Consider the following 21,488-nt stretch of genomic DNA (forward strand, 5'->3'; position numbering starts at 1 on the left):
AATAATGCGGATACTTGGGGAGTTTGGGGATTTTTCAGGGTATAAATTGAACATGGGAAAGAGTGAGCTGTTTGTGGTGCATCCAGGGGAGCAGAGTAGAGAAATAAAAGACCTACCGTTGAGGAAGGTAACAAGAGACTTTCGTTACCTGGGGATCCAGATAGCTAAGAATTGGGGCACATTGCACAGGCTAAATTTGACGCGGTTGGTGGAACAGATGGAGGAAGATTTCAAGAGATGGGATATGGTAGCATTGTCAATGGCAGGGAGGGTGCAGGCGGTTAAGATGGTGGTCCTCCCGAGATTCCTCTTTGTGTTTCAGTGTCTCCCGGTGGTGATCACGAAGGCTTTTTTCAAAAGGATAGAAAAGAGTATCATGGGTTTTGTTTGGGCCGGGAAGACTCCGAGAGTGAGGAAGGGATTCTTACAGCGTAGTAGGGATAGGGGGGGGCTGGCACTACCGAGCCTAAGTGAGTATTATTGGGCCGCTAATATTTCAATGGTGAGTAAGTGGATGGGAGAGGAGGAAGGAGCGGCGTGGAAGAGATTAGAGAGGGCGCCCTGTAGGGGGACCAGCCTGCAGGCTATGGTGACAGCCCCATTGCCGTTCTCACCAAGGAACTATACCACGAGTCCGGTGGTGGTAGCTACACTGAAGATTTGGGGACAGTGGAGACGACATAGGGGAAAGACCGGAGCACTGGGGGGGTCCCCGATAAGAAACAACCATAGGTTTGCCCCGGGGGGAATGGATGGGGGATATGGAATGTGGCAAAGAGCAGGTATAACGCAATTGAAAGATCTATTTGTGGATGGGAAGTTTGCGAGTCTGGGAGCGCTGACCGAGAAATATGGGTTGCCCCAAGGGAATGCATTCAGGTACATGCAATTGAGGGCTTTTGCGAGGCAGCAGGTGAGGGAATTCCCGCAGCTCCCGACACAAGAGGTGCAGGACAGAGTCATCTCAAAGAAATGGGTGGGGGACGGTAAGGTGTCGGATATATATAGGGAAATGAGAGACGAAGGGGAGACTATGATGGACGAACTAAAAGGGAAATGGGAAGAAGAGCTAGGGGAGGAGATTGAGGAGGGGATGTGGGCAGATGCCCTAAACAGGGTAAACTCGTCGTCCTCGTGCGCCAGGCTAAGCCTGATTCAGTTTAAGGTATTACACAGGGCACATATGACTGGAACACGGCTCAGTAAATTTTTTGGGGTGGAGGATAGGTGTGCGAGGTGCTCGAGAAGCCCAGCGAATCATACCCATATGTTTTGGTCATGCCCGGCACTACAGGGGTTTTGGATGGGGGTGACAAAGGTGCTTTCGAAAGTAGTAGGAGTCCGGGTCGAACCAAGCTGGGGGTTGGCTATATTTGGGGTTGCACAAGAGCCGGGAGTGCAGGAGGCGAAAGAGGCCGATGTTTTGGCCTTTGCGTCCCTAGTAGCCCGGCGCAGAATATTGCTAATGTGGAAAGAAGCCAAGCCCCCGGGGGTGGAGACCTGGATAAATGATATGGCGGGGTTCATAAAGTTAGAGCGGATTAAGTCCGTCCTAAGGGGGTCGGCTCAAGGGTTTACTAGGCGGTGGCAACCGTTCGTCGAATATCTTGCGGAAAGATAGATAGGGGAGAACAAAGAAGGCAGCAGCAGCGGCCCAGGACTTGGGGGGGGGGGGGGGGGGGGGGGGGGAGGGATGGGGGGGGATGGGGGGGGGGTGTGGCCTGAGACAAGGCAGTTGCCAATTAGGGCTAGTTTTTATTTTTTGTTATTTAATATTTATTTATTTGTTGTTGTTTTTGTTTAAATTTAAAAAAGGTCATTATTATCTGTATTGTTACAATGTTGTGTAAAGGATGCACAATGTACTGTGTTGGTTGACCAAAAATTTTCAATAAAATATTATTTAAAAAAAAAAAAAGAGGAAGGAGCAGGGGGCGGTATATGAATATGGAGAAAAGGCGAGCCGGATGCTGCCGCACCAACTTTGGAAGCAAGAGGCAGCTAGGGAGATCGGGGGAGTTAAGGATGGAGGAGGGAGCATGGTGCAAAGTGGGGTGGGTGTCAATGGGATCTTCAGGGACTTCTACGAGGAACTGTAACAGTCCGAGCCACCACTGGAGGAGGGAGGGATGGGTCGCTTTCTGGACCGGTTGAGATTCCAGAGGGTGGAGGAGGGGCAGGTGACGGGGCTGGTTGGGTTGGGGGAGTTGGTCAAAGGGATAGGAAGCATGCAGGCAGGGAAGGCACCGGGGCCAGATGGGTTCCCGGTCGAATTATATAAGAAGTATGCAGACCTGCTGGGCCCTCTGTTGGTAAGGACCTTTAACGAGGCAAGGGAAGGAGGGGCTTTGCCCCCGATGATGGCTCGGGCACTTATGTCCCTGATCCTGAACGGGGACAAGGATCTCCTACAATGTGGGTCATACAGGCCGATCTCACTCCTAAATGTGGATGCAAAGTTGTTGGCGAAGATTTTCGCCACGAGGATAGAAGACTGTGTGCCGCAGGTCATTCACGAGGATCAGACGGGGTTCGTGAAAGGGAGACAGCTGAACACGAATGCACGGAGGCTCTTGAATGTTATAATGATGCCGGCGGTGGAAGGGGAGGCGAGATAGTGGCAGCGATGGATGCGGAGAAGGCCTTTGATAGGGTAGAGTGGGGGTACCTGTGGGAGGTGCTGAAAAGGTTCGGGTTTGGGGAGGGGTTTGTCAGGTGGGTAAAGTTGCTGTATGAGGCCCCGGTGGCGAGTGTGGCCACGAACAGAAGGAGGTCAAGAGTATTTTCGGTTACACCGGGGGACGAGGCAGGGGTGTCCCCTGTCCCCCCTGCTCTTTGCGCTGGCAATTGAGCCCCTGGCCATGGCATTGAGGGAGTCGAGGAATTGGAGGGGGCTGGTGCGGGGTGGGGAGGAACATCGGGTGTCGCTCGATGCGGACGATTTGCTGTTATATGTGGCGGACCCGGTGGGGGGAACGCTGGAGGTGATGAGGATTCTCAGGGAGTTTGGGGATTTCTCCGGGTATAAGCTCAATATGGGGAAGAGCGAGTTGTCCGTTGTTCACCCAGGGGGCCAGGAGAGGGGGATTGGTGAGCTCCCACTAAAAAGGGCGGAGAGGAGTTTCAGGTACCTGGGGGTCCAGGTGGCTCGGAGTTGGGGGGGCCCTGCATAAGTTTAATTTCACGAGACTGGTGGAGCAAATGGAGGAGGAGTTTAAGAGGTGGGACGTGCTGCCACTCTCCCTGGCGGGTAGGGTGCAGTCAGTTAAAATGACGGTGCTCCCGAGATTTTTGTTCCTGTTCCAGTGCCTCCCCATCCTGGTCCCAAGGCCTTCTCCAGGCGGGTTAACAGGAGCATTATGGGGTTTGTGTGGGCGCAGAAGACCCCGAGGGTGAGAAGGGTGTTCCTGGCGCAGTGCAGGGATATGGGGGGGGTTGCGCTGCCTAACCTCTATGGGTATTATTGGGCCGCCAACGTGGCGATGGTGCGTAAGTGGATGATGGAGGGGGAGGGGGTGGTATGGAAGAGGCTGGAGATGGCGTCCTGTGTGGGCACGAGCCTGGAGGTGCTGGTGACGGCACCGCTGCCGCTTCCTCCAACGAGGTACACCACGAGCCCGGTGGTGGCGGCTACCCTCAAAATTTGGAGGCAATGGAGACTTCACAGGGGAGAGGTGGGGGCCTCGGTGTGGTCCTCGATACGGGGGAACCACCGGTTTGTCCTGGGGAGGATTGACGGAGGGTTCCTGAGCTGGCACAGGGCAGGTATTAGAAGGATGGGGGACATGTTTGTGGACGGGAAGTTCGCGAGCCTGGGTGAGCTGGAGGAGAAGTTCGGGCTCCCCCCGGGGAACACCTTCAGATATATGCAGGTTAGGGCGTTTGTTCGGCGGCAGGTGGTGGAGTTCCCACTGTTGCCGCCACGCAGGGTCCAGGACAGGGTGCTGTCGGGGGTGTGGGTTGCAGAGGGAAGGATCTCGGCAACGTATCAGGTGATGCAGGAGGATGAGGAGGCCTCGGTGGAGGAGCTAAAAGTTAAGTGGGAGGAAGAGTTGCGTGAGGAGATTGACGAGGGGACATGGGCGGATGCCCTGGGAACTCTTCCTCCTCTTGTGCGAGGCTCAGCCTCATACAATTTAAGGTGCTGCATAAGGCTCACATGACCGGGGCAAGGATAAGCCGGTTCTTTGGGTGCGAGGACAGGTGTGTTAGGTGCTCAGGGAGCCCAGCAAACCACACCCAGATGTTCTGGGCGTGCCCAGCGCTGGAGGACTTTTGGACGGGGGTAGCGAGGACGGTGTCAAGGATGGTAGGTTCCAGGGTCAAGCCGGGCTGGGTGCTCGCAATATTTGGGGTGGCAGAGGAGCTGGGAGTGCAGCAGGCGAAAGAGGCCGGTATTCTGGCCTTTGCGTCCCCGGTAGCCCGGCGAAGGATTCTTCTTCAGTGGAAGGATGCGAGGCCCCCAAGCGTGGAATTCTGGATCAGCGATATGGCAGGGTTTATTAAATCGGAGGGTGAAATTTGCCTTCAGGGGATCGGTGCAAGGGTTCTTCAGGCGGTGGCAATCGTCCCTAGACTTCCTGGCAGAGCGTTAGCAGCAACCGGGGGGTGGGGGAGGGGTGTGTGTGCTCGGGGGGGGTTTGTTCGCTTTTCTTGAGTGGGCGTGTATATTTGCTTTTGTGTTGATGATGGGGGGGGGTTCTTTTCTTTCTGTATTTTTTTGTTGATATTTTGTGAAAATTTGAATACAAATTATTTTTTAAAAAACTACTCTCTGAATTGGACTAATAGCTAGGCGGTCGTGTGAACCACGATAAAGAATTTCACAAGTCCAAGGTATCCCGCCACTTCCTGTGAATGGGCTATAAATTCTACCAGTGACACGCATCTCCCAAGAATGAATATTAAAGTAATAATGTGGTCACATGTCTGAATTATTATTGGTAACTGCCTTGAATGCAGTTTGATTTAACTTAAAAAGCAGAATATTTGATGGCCAGCAGTCAGTACATCATTTGGCAACAGTGGTTTCTTTGAAAATTACTATGATCAGAAATATACCAAGTTCATTATACAAGAATGTGACCAACATTTTGACATTGCAGAAAAATAGATAATAAAAAAAAGCCCCACAAATTGAATTAATGAAATGAATGAAAATCGCTTATTGTCACAAGTAGGCTTCAAATGAAGTTACTGTGAAAATCCCCGAGTCACCACATTCCGGCACCTGTTCGGGGAGGCTGGTACAGGAATTGAACCGTGCTGCTGGCCTGCCTTGGTTTGCATTAAAAGCCAGCTAAAGCCCACTGTGCTAAACCAGCCCCTGGAAACAAATGGCAGAATTCTCAAATCAAGATTTCCTTTGTGCATCACTTGAACAGACTATCATGGCCCAGTTGCTTTGAACTGCATTAGCCTCCAAGAAGCTATATCAAGTATGTGAGTTGGCCACAAGCAAAGTTCACAAATTAAATTCACCAGATTTGGTGTGTACTACAATCTTCAAACAAATTGGTGGAATTCCACTGACTGCTGTTAGGTCAACTAACAATGGAACAGCATGCAAAGGCGAGATTTGTTATTTAACAAAAAGGTCGCAAAATGGGAACTGTAAAATGTTCAGTCTCTTAGTCTAATTTCCACATTTAGGAAAGTACTTAACAGCATTACATAGAATGTGCACTCAGCAGAATGAGCAGAGGGTAGAAATAATGGGTAGCAAACAGTTTTTCCACTGATAGGGAAGTCCAAAGCTAGGGATAATAAACCCAAGTTAGTCCCTCATAAGTTGACTAAGGAATTTGGGTAACATCTTTCCTCAGTGATGGGAATGCGGTATTCACTACCACAAGGAGTGGTTTAGGAGAATACCGTGAAAGCATTTGAAATGAAGCTGGACAAGTACATGAGGGAAAAAGGAACAGAAGTATACTGCAATGGGGTGAAATGAAGTAAGGTGGGAGGAGGCTTCTGTGGAGCGTAAAACACTAGCATAGACCTATTAAGGCAAATGGTCTGTTTGTGCTACAAATGTTATGCAACATAGTTTCTGAGGCATGTGTTACTCTTAATCTATTAAAATTCTTTAGAGGAAGATGGTTTTCTACTGAACAGAACCAAATTGGATTGAGATAACATTCAATAAGAGTTCTAATTTAAGTGCATGGACTTCAACTCAGCATTAATCCTTACATTTAATGTTGCAAAGGATGCAATCAACTGATAATGAGGGACGAAACTAGAACTAATTTGAGCAAAATCCTGGCCATTAATATATATTGTTTTACTTTTCAAATCAATATTTAAAAATAGGAATGCTACATTTACCAAAATAGTTACCTGATTTGTACACAATATCTCTACACTCAGGGCACTCCCAATCTTCCATGTAGCTTTCCAACAATGAACAGGCCAGATGAGTCCCGCTGGAGCCACAGTACTTACAGAGTACAATATCCCATTCACTAAAATAGAAAAATTGAACGGCTATTAATTTCTTGCCAAAGTATCTTCTTCCACAACATTTAGGTTGGCACAGTGGTTAGCACTGCTGCCTCAACGCCAGGGACCTGGATTCAATTCTGACCATGGGTGAGTGCCTGTGGGGAATTTGTGTGTTCTCTCAGTGTCTGCATAGGTTTCCTCCGGGTGCTGCGGTTTCTTCCCACAGTCCAAATATGTGCGTGTTAGGTGGATTGGCCATGATAAATTGCCACTTACTGTCAATAGATGTGCAGGTTAGGTTATGGGGTTATTGAAATGGGGGGGGGGGGGGGGGGGAACAGATATGGGTCGAGTGCTCTTTCGAACTGTTGGTGCAGACCTGATGGGCTGAATGGCCTCCTTCTGCACTGTCGGAGTTCTATGATTTTATCGGTCTGAAAATGATAGCTGACACCTTATATGATGCCCTAAATTAGATTTCACAAAATCGGGAACTGTAAGCACCTAATTCACAAAATGTGACCAACATGAAAGCTGTCCAATCTATCAAAACTTTACATTTTATACATTTCAAGATTAAGGTAATTATAGAGTCAATACCAGCACAGGTGATCATTTGGCCCACCGGGTCCATATTCGCTCCCCAGAGAGTAATCCAGTCAGCCCCACTCCACAGTTCAATCCCCCCAGCTCGGCAGGTTTATTTTCAAATGCCCATCCAATTTCCTTCTGAAATGATTGACCATTTCCACCACCCTCGTCTGCAGTGAGTTCCAGGTTATTACCACTCATTGGGTAAAGAAGTTCTTCCTCACATTCCCCCAGCAGCTCTGCACCTTCTCAAGGATCTCACATCTTTCCTAAAGTGTGGTGACATGAACCAAATGCAATACTGCAATTGAACCTTAGTACAGAGTTCCACAAAGGTTTCCTCTGATCCCCTACAGTGCAGACTTTGTTTGCACTGAGTGCTGAATTTGGTGCATTTTGAGTGCAAGAGTAAGAGTTTGGTGACCGAGGGAGTATAAGGCTTCATTTTTATCTAAAGTTTAATCTTTCTTTTATTTAGTTAATTAACTTAAAAGTTGCTGTTTGGTTTAGAAGAAGGTGAATTTTCAATCAGGAGGTGGGACCTGTACAAATCGGACGGTCTGCATCTGGGTGGGACCGGAACCAATGTTCTCGGGGGTGTGTTTGCTAGTGCAGTTGGGGAGGGTTTAAACTAATGTGGCAGGGGGATGGGAACCGATGTAGGAAGTCAGTGGGGACGGAAACAAAAGGCAGGAAGGGAGAGTGTGTAAAGCATGACCAGAGAGGTCTTGAACGAGTACTTTTCTTCTGTATTTACAAATGAGAGGGGCGATATTGTTGGAGAGGACAATGTGAAACAATGCACAACATCGTGGGCCGAAGGGCCTGTTCTGTGCTGTATTTTCTATGTTCTATGCCGCAAGTTCACCCACCTTATTCCGGATGCTCCTGGCATTGAAGAAGACTCTTTAAACCAGCTTCCTGCCTGCCGGTACACTCCTGCAACTTTGAAACCTTACTCATGACCTCACTACTCTCAACCTCCTGTATACTGGAGCTACAATTCAGGTTCTCAAGACACAGGGGACACATTTAAAATCTATGTCGACGGCTCCTCCACTGTTGAGGATGTTGTAAGAATCACTGTATGCGGGATTTATATGGAGGATTCACAGGGACGCCCACTAGAAGGGGCATCTTTAAAATTGCCCGGCCACTTAGATTCGCAAGCAACATAACTCGCAGCCATAGCTTATGTAATTGACCACTCGGACTCTTTTCCAACGCCTGTGAACATACACTCAGACAGCTTGTATGTCTGCAACAGTTTTACAGAATTCCTTTCCCTATGGGAATCTCGAGGTTTTGTGTCCGCCGACAGAAACCCCTACCCTCTGCCCCTTTCCTGAAACACATCCTTAAAGATGCAGCCGCCGTACATAAGGCATCATTAAAGTAAAGAGCCATCACCGCACCTCCCCACCTGGTAATCGCAAGCCTTAGCTCAAGCTGGATCACGCAATGGGCAACCACCCGAAGGCGTACACATGCATTCAATCCAGGTTTTCCAAAACAATATTAAAGATCTATCCCAAGCACAGAAAGCAGACGACTCCCTTAAACAGGTACTGAACGGCACCTACCCAGCCCCCTATGATAGATGGAAGGACACACTCACAATACAGGACGCCATAGTTTTAAAGGACGGAATTTATGTGGTCCCCACCTAAGACAGAAACCAGTTAATCTACCAGTTCCATGACGGACACGGACATCAGGGAATAGACACCACCATTGCCCATTTAAGACTTTTGTGTTGGTGGCCCGAATTGAAAAGCGATGTCACACATTATCTTGAGAATTGCCTCATTTGCGCTCAGACAACCCCGAACATGATGCAAAGAAGGGACAATTAAGACGCACCCAACCTGTAGAAGGCCCCTGGACAAATCTGCAAATCGATTACATTGGTTCCCCCCCCCCACCCCCCGCAGAAATGGTTTCAAGTACGTGCTGGTTGTTATAGATACATTAATAAAATGGATCAAAGCATTCCCCCACGCTCAAACACAGCAAAGGCCACTGCTAAAATTTTGACCCACCAGATATTTACACGCTGGGGTCTTCCACGCAGCATTGAGTCAGATCAAGGTTCCCACTTCACCGGCAGGGTAATGCAAAACATTATGACTATTTTCGGCATCAAACAGAAATCCAACATAGCCTACCACCCCCAGTCCAGCGGTACAGTAGAGCGCATAAACCGCACTTTAAAAACGACTATTAGGAAAACGGTACAGCAGAACACCACCACTTAGGACACAGTATTACCCTTCGCTCTCATGTTTATCAGGAACACAGTTTCCAGTTCCACAGTTTTCACCCCCCACACGCTCATGTCAGGGAGACCCATGAAAGGCATTGAGTATTTACTCGAACTTGATTTGGCCAATCCGGCAGTAACCGCTCTCACCCACAAAAAAGCAGTGCAACAGGTCACAGAGAACATTAAAGCGACACATCTGGCTGCTGCTGTCCGACTAGGCGCTAGAAAGAAGCATAGTAAAGCCAGCTTCGACAAAAGGGTCCACCCCACAGAATATACAGTCGGCCAGCAAGTAATGGCCTCTTTGTACAACCCCAGTTCCTTCCTGTCACCTAAATTCACACTCCCTTACTCCATTTCAGACAAAGCCCCTCCGTGTACAAAATAGCGTATCCTAACGGTAAGACTGGTTGGTTCCACATCAACCAACTCAAAGCCTACGCTTTGACAATGGGAGAGGATGACATTCTGCCCACTGACGATTCAGCCCGACGCCCCCCCCCACCTCATGACGACACCTTTCCCTCAACTCCGCCCATAGTCACAGGTTTCAACCTCTAACTTGACTCTGATGAGAGCCTCCCGGATTTGATTAACATCCCTGGCAACTGCCGTGATCTCTCCGCCATCAGCTACCCTAGCCCCCGGAACGATGCCTTGGATCTATTCGACCCCTTGTATGACCGTCCCCACCCACCGACTTATCCTCTGCCCACCCCCAGCAACATTGCTTCCACTTCCAGTACATCAGTTCCCGACTACCCACATCACACCACAACCCCGATATTCCTCTTTGGCACCGTGACAATTCCCACAGGTCGGTAAGACATGACGAATTGGACTATCCACAGACCTACACTGCTAATGCCCGAAATCTGCAGACCAGAGTCTGGCAACCAGGAGAAGATGATGATTCAACCGATGAGCCCCTTTTGGGAAATGATTTAATGGAACTGATGCCCGCAAATATCTTTTAAAAAAAATATATATTTTATTAAAGTTTTCAAACAAAATTTTTCCGTTTTACAAATCAACATAAAAGTGATACAATAACTGATAAATAACATTATTTAAATAATATAGTGAACTAACAAAGTGACAAAAAAGTGCTCCCCCCCTCACCCTCGGCTGCTGCTGTCGATCTATTTTCCCTTACCGTTCTGCGAGATAAGTCAAGGAACGGTTGCCACCGCCTGGAGAACCCCTGAGCCGATCCTCTCAGCGCAAATTTCATTCGATCCAGCGTTATGAACCCTGCCATATCGTTTATCCAGGCCTCCACGCCAGGGGGGGGTTTCGCTTCCTTCCACATAAGTAGGATCCTTTGCCGGGCTATCAGGGACGCAAAGGCCAGAATTATCGGCCTCTTTCGCCTCCTGCACTCCCGGCTCTTCCGCTACCCCAAATATAGCTAACCCCCAGCCTGGCTTGACCCAGACCTTCACCACCTTTGAAATCACCTTTGCCACTCCCCTCCAGTACTCATCCAGTGCCGGACACGACCAGTACATGTGTGTGGGGTTCGCCGGGCTTCCCAAGCACTCCGAAGAACATAGAACAATACAGCGCAGTACAGGCCCTTCGGCCCACGATGTTGCACCGAAACAAAAGCCATCTAACCTACACTATGCCATTATCATCCATATGTTTATCCAATAAACTTTTAAATGCCCTCAATGTTGGCGAGTTCACTACTGTAGCAGGTAGGGCATTCCACGGCCTCACTACTCTTTGCGTAAAGAACCTACCTCTGACCTCTGTCCTATATCTATTACCCCTCAGTTTAAAGTTATGTCCCCTCGTGCCAGCCATTTCCATCCGCGGGAGAAGGCTCTCACTGTCCACCCTATCCAACCCCCTGATCATTTTGTATGCCTCTATTAAGTCTCCTCTTAACCTTCTTCTCTCCAACGAAAACAACCTCAAGTCCATCAGCCTTTCCTCATAAGATTTTCCCTCCATACCAGGCAACATCCTGGTAAATCTCCTCTGCACCCGCTCCAAAGCCTCCGCGTCCTTCCTATAATGCGGTGACCAGAACTGTACGCAATACTCCAAATGCGGCCGTACCAGAGTTCTGTACAGCTGCAACATGACCTCCCGACTGCGGAACTCAATCCCTCTACCAATAAAGGCCAACACTCCATAGGCCTTCTTCACAACCCTATCAACCTGGGTGGCAACTTTCAGGGATCTGCTCATTCTTGCTCCCGTCATATGTGTTCTGTGTAGAACCTTCAATTGTATCAGGCTAAGCCTGGCACACGAGGACGAGGAATTTACCCTACTTAGGGCATCAGCCCACAGCCCCTCCTCAATCTCCTCCCCCAGCTCTTCCTCCCATTTTCCCTTCAGCTCCTCTACCAGCGTCTCCCCTTCGTCTCTCAACTCCTGATATATTTTGGACACTTTGCCCTCCCCGACCCATACCCCCAAAATCACTATCCTGGATCCCCTGTGTCGGGAGCAGCGGAAATTCCCTCACCTGTTGCCTCGTAAACGCCCTCACTTGCATATATCTAAAGATATTCCCCGGGGGAAACTCATACTTTTCCTCCAGCGCTCCCAGGCTCGCAAACGTCCTGTCTATAAACAGGTCCCTCAGTTTCCTAATTCCTGCTCGTTGCCAGCCCTGGAACCATCCTTCCTGGGACAAACCTGTGGTTATTCCTGATCGGGGACCACACCGAGGCACCCGTCACCCCCCTGTGTCGCCTCCACTGCCCCCAGATCCTTAAGGTTGCCACCACCACTGGGTTTGTGGTATACCTTTTCGGGGAGAGCGGCAGCGGCGCCGTCACCAGCGCCTTTAGGCTCGTTCCTTTGCAGGACGCCATCTCCAGCCTCTTCCACGACGCCCCCTCTCCCTCCCTCATCCACTTACAAACCATCGCCACATTGGCGGCCCAGTAGTAGTCGTTCAGGCTCGGCAACGCCAGTCCCCCTGTCCCTGCTACGCTGCAGGAACCCCCTCTTTACCCTCGGGGTCTTCCCTGCCCACACAAAGCTCATAATGCTCCTGTCTATTTTTCTGAAAAAGGCCTTTGTGATCAGAATGGGGAGACACTGAAACACGAAAAGGAACCTCGGGAGGACCATCATTTTTACCGCCTGCACTCTGCCCGCCAATGAGAGCGGCAGCATATCCCACCTCTTGAAATCCTCCTCCATCTGCTCCACCAGCCGCGTCAGATTAAGTCTGTGTAGAGTTCCCCAGCTCCTAGCTACCTGGATCCCCAAGTATCGGAAGCTCCTTTCCACTCTCCTTAACGGCAAGGCGTCTATTCCTCTTCCCTGGTCCCCGGGGTGTATTACAAAAAGCTCGCTCTTCCCCATATTTCGCCTGTATCCCGAAAAATCTCCAAACTCCCTCAATATCTGCATAACCTCTGGCATCCCCTCTACAGGGTCCGCAAAATATAGCAGTAAGTCATCTGCGTAGAGTGACACTCGATGCTCCTCTCCCCCTCTAACCACCCCCCTCCATTTCTTAGTGTCCCTCAACGCTATGGCCAGTGGTTCAATTGCCAACGCTAACAGTAATGGGGACAGGGGGCACCCCTGCCTTGTTCCCCCGTGTAGCCGGAAATACTCCGATCTTTGCCGGTTTGTGACGACACTTGCCACTGGGGCCTCATATAGGAGTCTGACCCATCTGACAAACCCCTCCCCGAACCCAAACCTCCTCAACACCTCCCATAAATACTCCCACTCTACCCTATCGAATGCCTTCTCCGCATCCATCGCCACCACTATCTCTGCCTCCCCCTCCGCTGGGGGCGTCATCATCACCCCCAGCAGCAGACATTCAGTTGTCTCCCCTTTACAAACCCTGTCTGGTCTTCATGCACCACCCCTGGGACGCAATCCTCTATCCTTGTCGCCAGCACTTTTGCCAGCAGTTTGGCGTCTACATTTAGGAGTGAGATAGGCCTATATGACCCGCATTGCAGCGGATCTTTATCCCACTTCAGGATTAGTGATATCGTCGCCTCCGACATTGTCGGGGGTAGTATCCCCCCTTCTCTGGCCTCGTGAAAGGTTCTCGCCAACAGCGGGGCCAACAGGTCCACATATTTCCTGTAGAATTCCACCGGAAATCCGTCTGGTCCCGGGGCCTTCCCTGCTTGAATGTTCTCCAGCCTTTTAGTCACCTCGTCTACCTCAATTGGCGCCCCCAGACCTGCCACCTCCTGCTCCTCCACCCTCGGGAACCTTAGTTGGTCCAGAAATCGTAGCATTCCCTCCGGGGGTTGGGACTTATATAGCCTCTCATAAAAGGTTCTAAACACCTCATTTACCTTCCCTGCTCTCTGCTCCGTAGTTCCCGTTTCATCCTTAATTCCCCCAATCTCTCTCGCCGCTATCCTCTTGCGAAGTTGGTGGGCCAGCAGCCGGCTCGCCTTTTCCCCATACTCATATCTCATCCCCTGTGCCTTCCTCCACTGTGCCTCTGCCTTTCCTGTGGTCAGCAGGTCAAACTCCGTCTGAAGTCTTCGCCTTCCTCTATATAGTCCTTCGTCCGGGGCCTCCGCATATCTTTTATCCACCCTCAATCTCCCCCACTAATCTCTCCCTTTCTTTGCCCTCTTGTTTCTCCTTGTGGGCTCTAATGGAGATCAGCTCTCCCTTAACCACCGCCTTCAGTGCTTCAGTTTTGGTCTCCTTACTTGAGAAAGGACGTACTGGCACTGGAGGGTGTGCAGAGGAGATTCACTAGGTTAATCCCAGAGCTGAAGGGGTTGGATTACGAGGAGAGGTTGAGAAGACTGGGACTGTACTCGTTGGAATTTAGAAGGATGAGGGGGGATCTTATAGAAACATATAAGATTATGAAGGGAATAGATAGGATAGATGCGGGCAGGTTGTTTCCACTGGCGGGTGAAAGCAGAACTAGGGGGCATAGCCTCAAAATAAGGGGAAGTAGATTTAGGACTGAATGTCGGAGGAACTTCTTCACCCAAAGGGTTGTGAATCAATGGAATTCCTTGCCCAGTGAAGCAGTAGAGGCTCCTTCATTAAATGTTTTTAAGATAAAGATAGATAGTTTTTTGAAGAATAAAGGGATTAAGGGTTATGGTATTCGGGCCGGAAAGTGGAGCTGAGTCCACAAAAGATCAGCCATGATCTCATTGAATGGTGGAGCAGGCTCGAGGGGCCAGATGGCCTACTCCTGCTCCTAGTTCTTATGTTCTTATGTTCATCCGCCGTTTTGAAGTAGTAGTGCTTGCCCTGATGCGTGACCCACAATCGCGCCGGCTGCAGCATCCCAAATTTTATTTTCTTCCTGTGAAGCACCGCCTTGGCCCGATTTAAGCTCGCCCTCCTTCTCGCCACCTCCGCGCTCCAGTCCTGATACACTCGTATCACCGTATTCTCCCACTTGCTACTCCGTACCTTCTTGGCCCAGCTCAGAACAGCCTCTCTGTCCGTGAAGCGGTGAAATCTCACCACTATCGCCCTTGGTATTTCTCCCGCCTTTGGTCTTCTCACAAGGACCCGGTGCGCTCCTTCCACCTCCAGGGGGCCCGTTGGGGCCTCAGCTCCCATGAGCGTATGGAGCATCGTGCTCACATAAGCCCCAACATCAGCTCCCTCTGTTCCTTCTGGGAGACCTAGAATCCGTAGGTTCTTCCTCCTCGAGCTGTTCTCCAGGGCTTCCAGCCTTTTAATACACCTCTTATGTAGCGCCTCATGCGTCTCCGTTTTTACCACCAGGCCCTGTATCTAGTCTTCATTTTCGGCTGCCTTTGCCTTCACTCCACGGAGCTCTGTCGCCTGGACCTTTTGTGTTTCCTTCAGCCCATCCATTGCCAATAACATCGGTGCCAGCACCTCCTTCTTTCGTTCCTCCACACACCGTCGAAGGAATTCCTGCTGGTCCGGGCCCCATGTCGTCTGGGCTCCATCCGCCGCCATCTTGCTTCTTCCTTCTCTTCTCTGCCGCTGCTCCAAAGGATCCTTCGCAATCTGGCCACTGCCACGGGTCCTTTCCATACACACCCGGGGGGACACCTTCCTTCGTCACCCCACACTGGGTTTGGTTTGAAAATATTTCCGTTGGGGCTCCCGAAAAGAGCCCAAAAGTCCGTTAGAATGGGAGCTGCCGAAACGTGCGGCTTAGCAGTGCATCGCCGCAACCGGAAGTCATGCCCGCAAATATCTGAGGTGTCCAGATGATGAGAAACGGACGCCGGCTAAGAATTAAAGTGTCCAAATTTCTGATGGAGCCTGCCCATTTTCTTCTATTCTACCTTATCTCCCTTTTCAATACATGGTTTTAACGAATGTCGGCCTGACACCAGATTTCTTTATACAGTCACAGTTACTCTTCTCACAGAGCCATAAGACTCTTGACCAATGGCAGTTAAATGTACACTTGTTGGATCTCATAAGACTACAAATTCTTCCCGCTCATTTCGGTCACCCAGGTAGTAACAGCACTAAACCCTGCCCTACATGAGGGCCCCAGAATTATCCGGTCAATTCAAGCTCGGGTAGTGGAGTGACGGCACTAACCCCCGCCCTACCCGGGGATCCCACCCATTCTTCTCCCGCAGCGGCCCACACGCACCTCATGTTCTCTGGAATGCTTTACTACACGCTTCACTGATTTGGGCAGGTCTTGAATCGTCCTTTCGCTCCACAGCCTAAACCCTTACTTCTTCCACTTTTCTTTAGACACCTTTGGGTCGCTTCCAAATGCTATTTACACTTGAACACAATGGTTGTTGATCACTGCTGCTACCTCTGAGCCCCTGGGACGAAACTTTATAAAACTGGCCACCCTGAAATTCGGCTGGTTAAGCAAAGCCTCAATCTCCAATGGTTGTTAGTAAAGATGGAGAATGGTCGAAGAAAGCATCCGCCCACTCCTCGCATCGACCACACAAGCTGTGAGACACTTGAACGATTGAACTGCAGCACTTGGATTTGTACCTCTCAAAAAAAAAATTTTTTAAACAAAATGGGGGAGTCACACATGGTGACATTAACCAACGATAATGACATGATACTATGCTTGATTCCCTAGGATTACACGGAAAACAGACGCAGCGCAGGATGAATCCAGGACACCTATTCTTCACATGGATCATCGCAGGACTTACCGGACTCCAAGCACAAAACACCAAAGACTCTCCACAGCCTACCTTGTGGTATAAACCTGTGGTATAAATGCAGGAGAATGAGAGGATGGGACATTATGGGTAAAACACACCAGAAGCATCCTATTTGGGTGTAATAACCAAAGGACAATGTATAGAAAGCCCAACGGGACCACATCAGAATGTTACATCAGCACAACTGGGAAAGGAGATTCGTGGGAACTCACTAATGAAGGGTGTCCCGAAATTGGATGTTTAAAGAGAAGTGCAGGGAATACATTAGGAATCGGACAAAATTGCCCCAGGACATCCACTAAAGGTAACTTGGTAATAGGTCCATAAATTAGGACAAACACCACCACACAACAGACCACCTCCAGTCAGGATACCACCCAGCAACTGTTAGAGATCGAGACCAAAACCCCCACCTGGTGGGAAGACATTGCAAAATGGAACCCACTCTCATACATAGTAGAGGCCCCCCCCCTGATTGCGATAATATATATTGTCATCCTCACATTCTGACTCCGTAACAGTTCGAGCCCCCTTCTTTGGAATTCAATAAAGCTATCATAACTTGCACATGTACAACTTGCAATCAAACTGTAACAACCGCAGCTAAAATGGGCCATTTGTGCCTCTGTACTGATGAAATATGATAAGGAGAAGGAATGAGATGCTGTTTTAAAATTGTGTTGTAAATAAGTTCTTTATGTAGAAGTAGCAGCATGATGTAGTGTAGAATATTTAGTTTGAAACCAACTGTCTTTATATGAATTTAAGTTAAAATATTTTATATGAATCTAATCTTAGAAATGAAATAGCCATTAGTAGTGAATTAATTTAATTAATGTATATAATAATGAATTAGGTGAGATTGTGCAATGACTGTAGGACAAAGCAAAATAGGACCTTTACTGACCGAAGGGTGACCAAAACCAACAATTCAGACATGGGATCAATGCTGTGATCCACCACGATTTGCGTTCAGGATCAAGAGGACGGAATGTTAGCCATCTAAAATGGCCACCTGCATAGGATCATGGGAATTGTGGTCAACTTGGGGCACAGACAAGTACACAGCCTCTCTGTATTGTGCAAAGAAGCCAGACCTGACAGAAAATTGCACCTATTAAAGGTCAATCACCATTTCCCACAGGACAATAGAACTCGAGTCAAGCAACGGCAACAGTAGCAGACTAAGTGGCGCCACTTTCCCTTATTTTGAACGGCATACGTGCCTGGGACAATGACAGCTAGGACCCACCCAGCCATCGAGATATCTGCCCCCTAACTGGCCAGGATCAATGAGGGTGATCGAAACCCTATCGATCCATTGGATCTGGAGTTATGCAGATTGTTGGTCTATCTCCTTCTCCAATTCCTTCAAGTTTAAAAAATGTTTGCTGGTGTGGATCCCGCAGAGCCTGCTCTCGCGTTGCTGGTGGCAGCCGAAGCAGGCAAATGCCAGAGAAAGCAGCAGCAGCGACAATGCAGGCTGGCAGCGACACCCCATGGTGTGAGGGGTGGGTTCAGATTCCTGGGGCATTGGGACTGGTTTGGAGGAAATGGGACCAGTACAAACTGGACGGGCTACACGTGGCAGGACCGGGACTGATGTCAGAGTGGGAGTATTTGCGAGAGTGGTTGGGGAGACGAAAAAGGCGGAGGAATGGGAATGTATGCAAGGAGTCAGAGGAGGAAAAGGGACCAAAACAAAAGACAGAAAGGGGAATACGAAAAGTGAAACCAAGGGCCAGGTTCAAACAGGGCCACAGGGAGCAGAACATGTAATGTTAAAAAGACAAGCTGAAAGGCTGTGTGTCTTAATGCGCAGACCATTTACAATGAAGCGTTTGAACTAATCACACAAAGGATGTTAATAGGTATAATATCATCGGGATTACAGAGACATGGCTGCAGGGTGACCAGGAATAGGAACTGAACGTCCAGCAGTATTCAGGAAGGCCAGACAAAAAGGAAAAGGTGGTGGAGTTGCAGTGCTGGTTAAAGAGGTAATTAACGCAATAGTGAGGAAGGAAAATAGCTTCAACAATGTGGAATCTGTATTGATGGTCATCTTCCACATTCTATAGATACTGGAACAGTTCCGATAGATTGGAGGGTGGCTAAGGTAACTCCACTATGTAAAACGCGAAGTCACGAGAATTATAGACGAGAAAGGTAGTTGGGAAAATTCTAGAATCCATCATTAAAGGTTTCATAGCAGAAACAATGGCAGGATCAGACAGAGTCAGCATGGATTTAGGAAGAGGAAATCATGCTCGACTAACCTAGGGCGGCACGTTAGCACAGTGGTTAGCACTGTTGCTTCACAGCACCTGGGTCCCAGGTTGGATTCCTGGCTTGGGTCACTGTCTGTGCTGAGTCTGCACGTTCTCCCGGTGTGTATGGGTTTCCTCCGGGTGCTCCGGTTTCCTCCCACATGTCTCAAAAGACATGCTGTTAGGTAATTTGGACATTTTGAAGTCTCCCTCAGTGCACCCGAACAGGCGCCGGAGTGTGGCGACTAGGGCATTTTCACAATAACTTCATTGCAGTGTTAATGTAAGCCTACTTGTGACAATAATAAAGATTATTGTACACCGGAATTCTTCGAGAATGTAACTAGTAGAGTTGATGAGGGGGAGCCAGTGGATGTGATTTATTTGGACTTTCAGAAAACTTTTGACAAAATCCCTCACAAGAGATTAGTGTGTAAAATTAAAGTGTATGGGATTATGGGTAGGGTATTGAGATGGATAGAAAACCGGTTGGCAGACGAAGAGTAGGAATTAAATGGGTCTTTTTCAATTGGCAGGCAGTGACTAGTGGGGTACCGTAGAGATCGGTGCTAGGACCCCAGCTATTCACAATATATATTAATGATTTAGATGAGGAAACAAAATGTAATATCTCCAAATTTGCAGATGACACAAAATTGGGTGTGAGGGTGAGCTGTGAGGAGAATGCAAAGATGCTTAAGTGTGATTTGGGCAAATGAATGGCAGATGTAGGATAATTTCGAAAAATGCAAGATTATTCACTTTGGCAGCAAAAACTGGAAGGCTGACTATTATCTGAATGGGGAGCGGAGTGTGCAAAACATCCTTCTACTGCTACCCTCTGCCTTCTACGACCAAGACAGTTCTGTATCCATCTTGCCACTTCACCTCTGATCCCGAGTGACTTCACCTTTTGTACCAGTCTGCCATGAGGCACCTCATCAAATGCTTTACTGAAGTCCATGGAAACAACATACACTGTCCTCCCCATATCAATCATCTTTGCCATCTCCTTAAAAAAATCAATCAAGTCAGTGAGGCAGGACCTCCCGTTCACAAAACCATGTTGTCTATCACTCATGAGTTCATTTGTTTCCAAATGGATAGTCATGTGAGAGTTCCTTGTGTGTTTTATCAAGTGTGTTTTATCAAATGGGTGCAGTGAAGTCATTGTGTGGGTGGAGCTGGAATGTGATTCTGCTATTTACTTTTGTTTTGAGCTGGAAGCTCTTTTTGGCTCTGTGTTTTAGTTTTGCTTTCAGTTGGAGAGCTGCATTCAAACTAAGCAGATGTATACTGGTCTATTTCTCTGTATGGTAAAGAAGGTGCTTAGATCACTTGATAATTTAAAAGTGATAACTGTTCTCTGCAGAGAATTCAAACCTACTGCCTTTGTTAAAAAATGTTTTGGCTCATGGATGTTGTTAGGAAAGTTACTAAGGGTTACCTATAGAGTACTGTATCTTTTTGGGGGGTTATCAGTGTTGGTAAGATGTTTACTCTGGGTTTATAAAATGTTAACTGGATTCATAGAATAAACATTGTTTTGTTTTAATAATACTTTTAGTTCTCTATTGCATCACACCTGTAAACTGGGCCCTTGTGCTCCCCATAACCAAAATCTATTCAAATTTGTGGGTCAGGTGAACTCCATGATATACTTTGGTATTTTCTAAACAATGGCCCATAACAATGGAAATCCTATCCCTGAGAGAATTCTCTCCAATAATTTACCTACTACTGACACAAGGCTTACCGGCCTCTAGTTTCCTGGATTATCCCTGCTACCTTTCTTGAACAGCGGTACTACATTAGCTATTCTCCAGTCCTCTAAGATCTCACCTGTAGTCAATGAGGATGCAAAGATGTCAGTCGAGACCCCAGCAATTTTCTCCCTTGCTTCCCTCTATATTTTGGGGTAAATCCCATCCAGCCCAGGAGACTTACCTGCCATAATGTCTTTTAAAACACCCAATACCTCCTCCTTTTTGATGTCAACATGACCCAGACTATCCACACTCCCTACCCAAGAACCATCTTCCACAAAGTCCTTTTCTTTGGTGAACACTGATGCAAAGTACTCATTTAGTACCTCGCCAATTTCCTCTGGCTCAATACATAGATTCTCCTCACTGCCCTCGAGTGGTCCACTCCTTTCCCTGGCCACCCTCTTGCATTTCACATATGAATAAAAAGGTTTGAGATTCAACTTAATACTACTTGCCAAGTACTTCTCATGACCCCTCCTAATTTCCCGCGTAAGTACCTTCCTACTTTCTTGATAATCCTCAAGGGTTTTGACTGTCCCGACCCTTCTAGACTGTATAAAAGCCTCCTGTTTCTTTTTGACTAGCTTCACAATATCCCTTGCTATCCAAGGATCCCTAAACTTCCCATACTTATCCTTCGTTCTCTCAGGAACGTGACTTTCACAGTGGTTAGCATTGCTCCTCAGAGCGCCAGGGACCCGGGTTCAATTCCGGCCTCAGGCGACTGTGTGGAGTTGGCACATTCTCCCTCTGTCTGCGTGGGGTTCCTGCAGTTTCTCTGGTTTTAGCCCGCAGCCCAAAGATGTGCAGGTTAGGTGGATTGGCCATCCAATCTAGAAAAAGGATGGGACCAACAAATCCAGTGAACTCTGGATATCAAGGGAGATACAGTATTGGATACGGAGAAAAATTGAGGTTTATGGCAGATATCGAGAGCTCCGAACAGGAGAAGCACAAGAGGTGTTTAGAATGTGTAAGAGGAAACTTAAAATTAGGAGAGCAAAAAGGGACATGAAAGGATACT

At 48.4% G+C, this 21,488-nt stretch overlaps 1 protein-coding gene across 2 annotated transcripts in view; it reads right to left on the reverse strand.

Annotated features, from left to right (window-relative positions):
• LOC140399001 (G2/M phase-specific E3 ubiquitin-protein ligase-like) overlaps nt 1–21,488 on the reverse strand; it is a 486,739-nt gene that overhangs the window by 201,165 nt on the left and 264,086 nt on the right. For both annotated transcript variants that reach the window (XM_072488055.1, XM_072488045.1), the window contains one exon: nt 6,343–6,467. In XM_072488055.1, the coding sequence (XP_072344156.1) occupies nt 6,343–6,467 (125 nt within the window). The remainder of the gene's footprint in view (nt 1–6,342; nt 6,468–21,488) is intronic.

Source organism: Scyliorhinus torazame, chromosome 2, assembly GCF_047496885.1.
Source record: "Scyliorhinus torazame isolate Kashiwa2021f chromosome 2, sScyTor2.1, whole genome shotgun sequence".
NCBI lineage: Eukaryota > Metazoa > Chordata > Chondrichthyes > Carcharhiniformes > Scyliorhinidae > Scyliorhinus > Scyliorhinus torazame.